The 11,596-nt window shown below is 32.5% G+C and overlaps 1 protein-coding gene across 1 annotated transcript in view; it reads right to left on the reverse strand.

Annotated features, from left to right (window-relative positions):
• LOC122533932 (pyrokinin-1 receptor-like) overlaps window positions 1–3,149 on the reverse strand; it is a 42,692-nt gene extending 39,543 nt beyond the window's left edge. The window contains exon 1 of the mRNA XM_043664110.1: window positions 2,873–3,149. Within this exon, the coding sequence (XP_043520045.1) occupies window positions 2,873–3,030 (158 nt within the window). The 5' untranslated portion in view covers window positions 3,031–3,149. The remainder of the gene's footprint in view (window positions 1–2,872) is intronic.
• Window positions 3,150–11,596: the final 8,447 nt, after the last annotated feature.

Here is an 11,596-nt window from a genome sequence, read left to right on the forward strand (position 1 = left end):
TATATATAATATAATAATAGTATAATATAATTTAATATATTATTATATATATATTGTATTGCATATAATTTAGTATATATAATATAATAATAATATAATATAATAAATAATATATATAATAATATATGTATATATAGATTATGGTCATAAATAATTATTATGTGAACAAGTACCACGAACTTTATTATTACAAATGATCTTTATAAACTGATTGAAGTTATTAAGTTAAACTTTAAATTTATCAAATTGATACTGGAATATGAATAATTTCAATACCGGAATATGAATAATATCTCGAGTAATGACAGTTAATAGGGCAATAATTTGAGATTTCTTTATCAATAGGTGAACTCAAACAAAGTACGGGTTTCGCGAGTATTTAAATTTGAGTGGAAATGCACGGAACAATTTGAATTTTAATATTAATAGGAATTTCAATTTAACATATTGCGTCCCGTCTACATTTTCGCTACAACGTAATCAAATTATTTTACAACGTTTATTAATATTCGCTCCTGGAATTGCTATCGTTTTAATTTCAACTCTCGCGTCTGAATCTGTGTCGGTGAAACACACCGTGAAGTGATCGATATTTCTGACGCAGTTGACAACATCCAGCGAAATCACTTCACAAAAGCAGCCGCCCAAAACACAGAATATTAAACGAAATAAACAGTTGTTCCGCTCGACAGCTGAATAATGAAATTAAAAAAAAAAACGAAAGAGCATTGAAAATACACGTGGTAAGGTCATTTAATATTAATTTTCCACTCTCTATTCTTCACACTTGACTCAGCTTTCATCCTCTATCACTTTAATCATACGTATCGAAGGACCTTTCTGATCTAATCGAGATTAAAGTTAAATACGTTCGTAGAATTATTTGTTATAAAACGCTCTGACGATAAAGTCTACGCCAAATGTGACGGTGCACGCTTTCTCCGCAAGTTATTGCGTTTTATGCAAATAACGTCGTAGCCTATCCGACGACTGGATTGAAACACGACTGTTTACTACTAGTATTTGGACAGCGAGATGGAAATCGATCGAAGATACAAGTATTTATTTAATTAATTCGTCGTTAAGTATTTATTTATTTAATTAACGACGGATTAAGTTGGGGAAATTGAATTCAGATGATTCGACAAGAAGACGCGAGGCGCGTTTAAATGTGTGTGTGTGGCACTCGCGAACTTTTTGCGGGGTGAATACTTGCACACAGTTCACAGCGGATTACTCGTTGTTTTATTTGCTGGGTCAGAACGCGAGGTGGGTGGAGTTATGCAGTTATTGCGATTTCTACTTTGCAGTCAAACCACTCCGCTACTGAAATTAAAATATTGGCAAATATTGCCGCGTGGCGGTAGAAGCGACAGCTCCTGGAATTAAAATCTACAATTTGTGAAATATTGACAGTGATTTCGATGCAACGATCAGACCCAGTTTTGGCGGAATTTTAAGATGACGTTCAAATATTTTAGAACACTCGCTTGATTGAGAAATTGCTAAATTGGATTTAAATTTTTATAATTACGTCGATACCTTCTGATTTGCATCACGGCAATTCTTGAAACTTTAATCGTGATTTTGCAACGTAAATATTTCGACTGTCGAAAGTTTCAGAAAAATTCAGCAAATACTTCATAACGAAAGTTTCTCAAATTTTCGAAATTTTTATTTGACCGAAACATTCGAATAAATAATAATGCATATTCGCCAATATTTTTATTCCTGAACTCTCTCAAATTCTTGATAACAATTTTAATCCAACGCGATTATATACAATTTCAAATTAAAGATTTTTCGTTAATTTATGCTTATCAGCAAGTGTGTTATTTAGCTCGTTTTGTTTCTGTTTTTGTCTTGTCTACGTTTATAATTATAGGGTAAACGTAATGTAAAGTTAGAGATAGTCAGCTGAGTTTAGTTACTTTGAATCACTTAAAATTAGCTGTGTTTGATATATAAATATATACAGGCATATTATATTAGTTCAATATTTTTGCGGAATTTGAGGGAATTGTAATCTAATGACAACATTGTAATTATGTACAAAAAAAAAAACCAGAAGTCATCCGAAGCCGAAAGGCAAGGATCAGAAATAAATAAATAAATAAATAAATAAATATATATATATATATATACAATTTTAACAAAAATATCCCCCCTCCCTCAAAAGAATTGTGATCTAGATTCAAACTTAAATTCTCTGAATCACAGTTTTTTCAATTTCACCCAAAAACGCAATCATAAAATCATAAAGCACACAATCGAGCGATTTCCACGCATCACCAAGGAGGAATAAAATCTCGAAGTGGTGGGAAGAAAAATGACCAGCCTGGTTTTTGTCTTGTTACGTTTATAATTATACGGTAAAGCAACGTAATGTAAAGATAGCCAGCTGAGTTTAGTTACTTTGAATCATTTAAAATTAGCTGTGTTTGATATATAAATATATACAGGCATATTATATTAGTTCAATACTCTTGGGCGACAGAGGGAATTGTAATCTAATGACAACATTGTAATTATGTACAAAAAAACCGGAAGTCATCCGAAGCCGAAAGGCAAGGATCAGAAATAAATAAATAAATATATATACAATTTCAACAAATAAATATCCCCTCCCCAAAAAAAAATTGTGATCTAGATTCAAACTTAAATTCTCTGAATCACAGTTTTTTCAATTTCACCCAAAAACGCAATCATAAAATCATAAAGCACAGAATCGAGCGATTTCCACGCATCACCAAGGAGGAATAAAATCTCGAAATGGTGGGAAGAAAAATGACCAGCCTGGGAGAAATTTTCTCGAAACGCGTGGAGTTAATAAGGAAAATGTCAAAGAAGAATGAGAAAAGCTGCGTCTCACCTGTTGCACGGTAGAGTACACTGGTCCGCCGTGGCCTCGTTTCTTTCTTTTTCAACGTCACGGCTTATCGAGCGCGAACGATCGTCCGCGAAACATTTTTCCCCGGTGTGCGAGATCACTCTGATATCGATTTTCTTTCGCTGCCGGTGCTTGTACATCCGGCGTACACACGCATCGTTGCTCCACTTCCGTCGCTTCCTCGCGATTTTAATCCCTGCCGAAGGAATCGCGTCACCTGTTGCGTTTGTTGCATCGTCTCACGGCTCGTTGCACAGCAGACAGCAAATGTTGGCTTGAAAAGCGTAACGAAGCTCTGCAGTGTGAAAAAGCTCAACTGTTCAACAATACAAACTCATAGTAATTAAGAGCCAAGTACTGTTCAGATTGTAATAATAATATTGGAAAATGTTTAAAAATCGTTTGAAACGTTTTACTCCTTTTCTACTATTTTCACAAGTTTTACTTTTCCTTGAAAAAAAAAAAAAAAAGGTGAAATTAGGAGATACGAACGAGTTTCAATTTTAAAAGTTTAGCGAATGCAGGAGTGTTGGACACACCCTCTATTTATACAGCTCATTACACGCAGCTCATGAAACTTAATTAAACGATATAATATAAATGTATCTGTTGTAATTGTTCAATTATATTACGATTATTTATAAGTATGTCGGTTGTTGAGTATTGTTAGCAGATTGCAATTATTCCAGAAATTATTCTGTACAAATTATCGAACAAATTATTTCTACAAGATATTGCACACATTATTTATAAAATTATTGTACAAGTTATTTGTAACAATTATTACACAAATTATTCGTGCAAATTGCAATTCTATTCTACACTGAATAAATTCTATACGAAATTCTATTTAGGAAAGCATAAAACAATTACGAGAGCTTTAGACATACTGCTTTCTAAAATATTATTTTCCATTATTTACCTCAGTTCACGTTTGGCCACGTGTTTCCTATCTACTATATTTTCTCGCCCAGAGTATTTCCACTTATTGTTAGATTTACGAGATCGCGCGTTTCGCACGCGGAACCGTAAACTTTCAGATTTAATTGCTCGAGAAGAGAATTCCTTTTAACAAAGTTTCTACTTAAATTCGCGGAGCGATGACAGGTCTCAGACAAGGAATTTCATCTATTTCTAGAACCGAAATTCATTATACAACACGTACGTAGTTTCGTGTATTTTCGCGTAATTGCGAATACAGCTAGTGAAAAGATTCGTATCATTAAATAACCACGCAATAAAATAGTAAATTTTCTTACATTAAAGTTGGTAAAATTCCAGTTTTAGTAAAAGAGAAAATTGTTTCTCTGAAATTTAAAAATTATCCAATTTTCTATTATATTTGCCTCGAATAACTGAATAATTGATATTCTGAGAATTCCAATTCTATTTTTAAATGTTAAAAATCCTAATTTATTTCTGAATTTTCGATGTTATTATGTTTCACGTATTCTCTTTTACTTTTAAATCCGTAATCCGCCAACGAAGTAACGTTTCCGATTTAATCAAGAAATCTCGCTCGATTCCTATTGTCATCGATGATAAAGATTTATAATTGTTTCTGTCCCTTTCTTCCAGATTTCTCTTATCCTTTTTCCGTTATATCCAGACATTTTTTTACTTTAAGAAACGTTATTTCTGTCAGCCGCCTTTATACGTGTAAGTACTTACATAATCTTTAATGGATCTATTTCTGGCTAAACAAATGTTTTCTGTTCGCTGTATGAACCTCCTATCCATTACCAGAGTTCGATACCATCATCGATTCCAGAATATCATTCTTGGCACGTAATTTTAATCCAAGTTACCGCTCCTTCTCTCGACTCTCGAGAATGAAAGAAGCAATATTCCCGTTTCAATTTTTTCAATAATCTTCCTTTGGGAATTACAAAGTATTAAATATCACTCGTTTTCGAAAATTTTTGGAAATATTTAATATATTAAATTCCTGCGGATTTAAAAAAACTTTCTCCGACTTTCAGAAGTTATTACAATAGCAAAACTACTGAAATAAGAAATATTCAATTCTCGAAAGTTACAAATTTCTTTTGGATTCCATTTCGAAGGAAAATGATAACTTTCGAAATTTTACTATTATTATATATATATATATATATTATTAAATTTTTATTAAATTCCTGCGGATTTAAAAAAACTTTCTCCGACTTTCAGAAGTTATTACAATAGTAAAACTATTGAAATAAGAAATATTCAATTCTCGAAAGTTACAAATTTCTTTTGGATTCCATTTCGAAGGAAAATGATAACTTTCGAAATTTTATTATTATTTCTTCTTTACTTTGATTAAATTTTTATTCATTTATTCGATTGTTCTTATTGCTATAAAATTCTTCGAATTTTCGTCGAAAATTGTTCAAAGTCAATTGTAACTATCAACAAAGGTACAATGACAAACAATTAATGACAACAAAAGCTCTGAATAATCAAAGATCGACGAAGAATATTTTTCTGATTTGTCCCAATTAGATAATCATTCCTCAGAATTATTTTAGAATAATTAAATAAATAAGAGAAATAAGTTAGACAATTATTCTGAATTTTACGATTGTAAAAAAAAAAATGGTTGCTTGTTTTCTAGGAATGCATGCTCCTCGTGCTTATTCATTGAATCAAAATCAGGCTGAAACAGGATATGTGGCTTGTTAGCAGGCAAAAGTTGAGAAAATTAAAGGGAAGGGATAGAACTCGAGAAATCGTATTGTACAAAAATCGCCTTCAATTTCACAGACGTTTGTTTCCTTTTTCCAAATGGTCAATCACTAAACGCGCTAGGAATTAATTTTCATCTTCAATTTCACTTTTCCGAAAGAAAATTTACGGCAATTCGTTTATAGAAAATAAATGCGTGAACAAAGTCCAGGAATCAATTTCATATAAAAATTATTTGTTAATATGTTAGGAAGAATAAGTAATAAATGAACGAATTTTATTCTTCGGAACAATTGAGTTTGCATGAACATGTTGAATGCAAAATGTAAATTGAAAGATCTGGCGTTGGAAATTTTTTAGACAAAGTATGCACACCGTTGATACTATCCTCTTAAAGAGGAAACCTCGGAAAGGAGAATATCAACATTTACATTTTCATTGCAAAAATATGAAAGTACTACACTGCAAATGTTATTTTCCCCTTTGAAACACCCACAGGAAGAACTTTCTCTCACCTTTCACGACGTTACGTTACCTTTGTGCTTTGTGAAAAACTCTGAGCTACGATCTTTAAAAGGTAAATTGGAAACAACGCGATGGTTCTTTTTTGTTCGTGACTGAAAAATAATGACGTGAAGATTTAAGGAGCAAACGTTGCGAGATTAAATAATTTTCATAAATTTCTTTCAAAATTCAGCCATTCATCGTGAGGTTTGTATCTTTGCAACGAGTCCGTGAAATATGAATCGCTGCATGATTTTCTTCTTGGCATTTTATTGAATCTGAAATTAAGAATTTTTGAATTTTTGTCGTTCAACAAAATGGCGAAAAGAAATCGTACGAGAAGATTTAAGAGGTCTTTGATCTTCGAAACGATGGTGGATCTAGTTACGAAAAGAAATTTTTTAACCTTTTCACAGGCGTTTGAATTTTTACAATTTTCGAGGGAAAAACTATCACGCTGCGTGCGTCATCTTGGAAAAAAAAAAAAGAAGAAAAGAAACGAACTCGTAACTTTCGAAATAAAGACTTCACGTTTTCAAAAGTAAGGCCAAGTGTATCGCCATGATTATTTTCTCACGAAATACTTTTTTCACGAAATGTCAGTTTAAATTATCGATAATTTTTCGCTGCCATTGGCACAGTCATGCCGTCCACTACCAAGTACGTGGGTGTACAAGAATTATGAAGTAAGAATTTCAAAATTTAATGTCAAGAAGCGATATTTCATACCTCGAACTTTAACATTTGGAATGAAAAAAAGAAAGAAGAGAAAAAAAATTCAAAGTTAGAGAAACACGTAATTCACGAAGTAGCTTGAAATAGAAAAAAAAAAAAATGAAAGCTAGAGAACACGTGCAATATGCGAATGATTAAATGCAAATCGAATCTCGGGCACGATCTATTCAATTATTTTCTCGATGGTTTCACTGTATGATACGTAGCCTACTGTAGAATACAAACGCCATCTGTTTCGGACACAACGCGCACAGAGATTTTTCCCGTCTCTCGTTAATTGCGATTCGTCGTAATTCTCGAATACAAATTACCGTTTCACCAGGTACTTGGCAACACCTGCTGGAGGATGTGGCAAAATGAAGCCGCCTCGGTTCGACTGCATCGACATTACCATGATGCGCGAAAACGTTCGACCTTTGACCTGGTTCGAAAATCAAACGCCGAACGTCTATTTTGCAAATTTTTCTCTCGGGTCATTTAGGACAATTCAAGTCATGAGAGTCATAAAGAAATTTTATGAAACTCATTGTTATTAAAATTTATTGAAATTAATTGAAATTTTGTAAAATTTATATTGTTGATCACATTAATCAGAATTATCCAACAAAGTCCAAAGTGTTAGGTTGATACATTATGAATAGCGACCAAACTTGGTATGTTATGTTGTATGCGTGTTATGTGTTGATAGTTAGTGAAAACAGAAGAGAAGAAGGAGAACAAGAAGTATGGTGTGTGCGTCCAAGGTGTGATGAAGTAGAAAGAAACACCGTGTGCTAAGAAATAAAGTGATAAAGAAATAAAATTCTTTAGGTGACGTTTTTCCAAAATGTTTTTTTCCAAATTGTTTTTCCAACAATCAAAAATGCGGAGATCATATTTGAAGTAAATTACAGGATCATAAAAATAAGAGTTTTAGGGCCATTTGATTGAATCGTTTATTTTAGATTACATGTAGAGAGAATAAATATCAATTTTATTAACTGATGGTTTCAGGATCATAAGGAACATTTGGAGAAATTACCTGACAGCAATATTTGATCATCGAAAATTATTCATCAGTCACTTGGAAGCCTAATGACTTGACTTAGAATTAGCCCAGAATTAATAAATAATTAGAAAAGAATTAATAAAGTCGTAAACAAAGAATTGAATAATTATTCAATTTAATAATTGATTAATTAAATTCGCAAAAAATTAAATCTCCAAGCGTGGGACCAAGAAAACAAAGAAACAAAAAAGCAGAATACATAAAATGGTCATAAATTATGATGCTGCAAACGAATGAACGGAACGGCTTCAATATGCATTAGACTAAAGGAAATTATTGCAATAATTTATTCATGAGATTAAATTATTCCCAATTCGACCCAGAAATCAGGAGAAATGCAAGCCAACACACGTCTTCTGAAATTTGTTCCAATAGTTTCGGAATACCTCACAGAATTATTGGATAAACGTTCTTTTCTGGAAAAAAAGTGCAAGAGATTCTTACTAACTCTCTGATATCCTTTTTTAACCTTTGTAACCTGACGTTCATTCTCCTTTAATAATCATTACATTCCTCGAGTTGACAGAGAAAACGTAAACTGAATGCAACAACAAAGCAGCAAAAAGATTTATCACATATCCCTAAGCTTTCATCAAATAAATGAAATTCATATTCCTACTAACTCCAATAATAATAACCAACTCTATATTACCTAATTTTTTTTTATCATACGCATTAATTACTATAAACAGCTACGTTAACCTGCTGCCAACTTGTCACCCTAATTTCTCAACCACTTGTGAACTTTATTAGCCGTTTCGCACCTAACTATGTGTATTTATGAAATAAATGAAATTTATGCATTCAACCAGCCACGGTAAAATTAATTCAACGAAACTGAACAAATATACATACGAAGTAATAATGTTGGTAAGAGTCACTGTGTCTTATGCAACGCATGCGTCTCTCACGAAAATTGCAGAGGATTCATCGTATATTGAACACGTACGCGCGGCATAAATCACGAGCCCGCGTGTTGCTGATCGGGTTAATGAAATAGAGGCGTGAACCGCGAATGTTGCGGAAACGAGAGAGAATTTTCATCAACCCCCTTCGTCGAAAATCAGTTAACAATTGAGCTGAGTGTCGTCGCGTAGGATAAACCATGACCTGGCCAGTCGTTGCATAATTAATTGAAAGCGTTGAAAGTGTGTACGTGCATATCGAGTTCCGAGTTTTGAGTATGGATCGTTCTGAGTTTTCAGTAATCAGGACTGTTAATTGTTTCGTCTCGGCGAACAGTCGCGTGCTCGATTATGCGCGTGATCGACAATGTAGAACACAGATGAATATAAATAGAACGATCTCGTTCGCACGTTTTGCCCAGTCTCACTTGTTTGCAACGACGAGAAAAGTCTTTCTTAATTTTTATACGTTCCTGGTCTATTTTTCCTTTTTTTTTTTTTTTTTTCTTATTTGTATCCTTGAAAACGATACGACGAATGCGAAAGTATCGAGAAAAATGTCACTGGACATTTGAAAGTGTAGCAACTTCAACGTTTATGAATGTGAAATTAAATAGAATAGGACTGTCTGTAGTGTTTTATCAACACAATCAGTAAACAGCATAATATTACATACATAATGATGAATGATTGTTGATACAGTTGTAATTTTGTAAAAAGAAAAAAGATCATGCTGAAACATAATGCTCTTAATCTCATCTTAAAGTGCAAAGCTTCTGCTTTGACAACGTGGGTTCGTTTCTACGTCAAAGTTAAAAGTCTGAAAATATTGAGAATTCTTTCTCGTGAGTAGATTCATCATAATCTTAAAGATCGAAGTCTCCCCTTCATAATGATTCTTTAAAATCTAAATCTCGTGCAATTCTTCCTCTTTTTGTCTTTTTCTTTTGCCATTTCTGAACATTAAACAACAAAAATTCAAGAAATATTGTTACTTTAAAAATTCGAATCAAGATCTAAAATTCCAATTGAGAGGAAATTAATTTTAATTATAATTTTAGTTTTTTACTATAATATTATATATACTATAAAATTTACTAATTTATATTTTTGTTTGTGCGAACAGTTTTTTTCTAATTGTACGCTGTATGCATTATATATATATATATATAACTAAAAATACATATATATACATAAGGGTTTAAGGTTCTAAATTGGCTTCGTTTCTTCTGAAGTAGAGGGATCAGTGCCTGTTAACGATTTTACGCGATAAAGTATTACATAAACCTTAAGGATTATGGAAAGTAGAACGATGGTAGAAATTAATTGCATTTTCATATTAATCGAGATAATCAAGTAATTAACTATTTAGAGAATTATTTAGGCAACGTGATTCGTAATATTATTCGCTGATCAGCGTTCTAATTCCGAAATATCTGTTACCGCTATAATTACTGCGAAAATTACAATATTGATAAATAAAAGGAATGATACACTGATAAAAGCAAACATTTATCCTACTTGCTATTCACTCGCTGACAATAATTTCAACTTTGAGAAATTGCAACTTTGCTTCTCCCTCCAGGCGACCGATGATTTACGCGTCAATAGACGAACACAGACGAAAGGAGCTGCATTCTGATTTTAGACACTGGCACCTTGCCAATTACGTCTATATAATGCATCGAGTTTCTCGATCGAACGGAAATCCGTGGAATCGACTGCGTTTCACGGCGGATAAATCTGTACATACACATAATGTGATTACCGGAAACGTAATTTAAGGAGGCTGTTGGATCGAAACGCATGCAACGCAGCAAGGGATTCTCTTTATACTTCTCGATGATCTCCAATTAAAAATTTGTAGAAAGAGCTTCGCTTCGAAACAGCTGTTAATTTAATATTTATGAGAAATTAAACAAATATTCGTAATTAATTAAATATTCGCGAGGAATGTATTTTATATACAGGGTGTCCTAGTATCGATGATATAATCGGGGAAGAAATGATTCTAATACATGAAAAAAATAAGAAAGACAGACAAAGAAGTTTTCGAGGAAATCGAGTTTGGAAATTTATCGAGCACTCTTGAGTTTAGCTAATTTTAGACTTGACAGAAAATAATAATCGATTAAGGAGGCTATTCTACGATTTTACGTGAAAAAGTAAGTTGAAAAGAAAGGATGAAATTTTTTTCATGTAAGTTCTCGTTTTCGAGAGGACTAAGTTTGAAAATTGGTCAAATACTGTTCAGTTTAGCTAATTTTAGACTTTACAGAAAATAGTAATTAATAGGAGGTTATTCTACGCGTGAAAATAAGTCGAAAATAAGTGGAATAAAATTTCTTTCAAAGATGCTTTCGAGGAAATCGAAAGTTTGAAAATTTATCAGGTGTACGTGTGCTCAGACAATTTCTTTACAAAACATATTTGAAGTTTGTAAAAAAATTCTCTCCCATATTTTTGATCTACTTTTGCACTGATCTCCTAGTCAATCACTCTCTTTTGTTACGTTTAGAACTAGTCAAATTCCAGTGTGCTCGATGAACTTTCAAACTTTCGATTTTCTTCTAAAGCGTCTCGTAAAAAAATTTTATTCTACATTTTCAATTTAGTTTTTCACGTAGAGTCACCTCCTTCTCGTTTGCACTGATGCTAATTGCAAAATGTAGAATGAAATTTTCAGAAGATGGAAGAAACTTTTAAAATTTCTTCTGATCACATCAGCCTCCAAGCTATGTGAATATTTCGTTCTATATAAAACATATTGTTCCACGAATACGTACAGTTAATTTCCATACTCTGTCATGGTCACATTTTTAATTGGGAGTCATCGGAAAGTAT

This window comes from Frieseomelitta varia, unplaced genomic scaffold (assembly GCF_011392965.1).
Source record: "Frieseomelitta varia isolate USP_RPSP 00005682 unplaced genomic scaffold, Fvar_1.2 scaffold_562, whole genome shotgun sequence".
Lineage (NCBI taxonomy): Eukaryota > Metazoa > Arthropoda > Insecta > Hymenoptera > Apidae > Frieseomelitta > Frieseomelitta varia.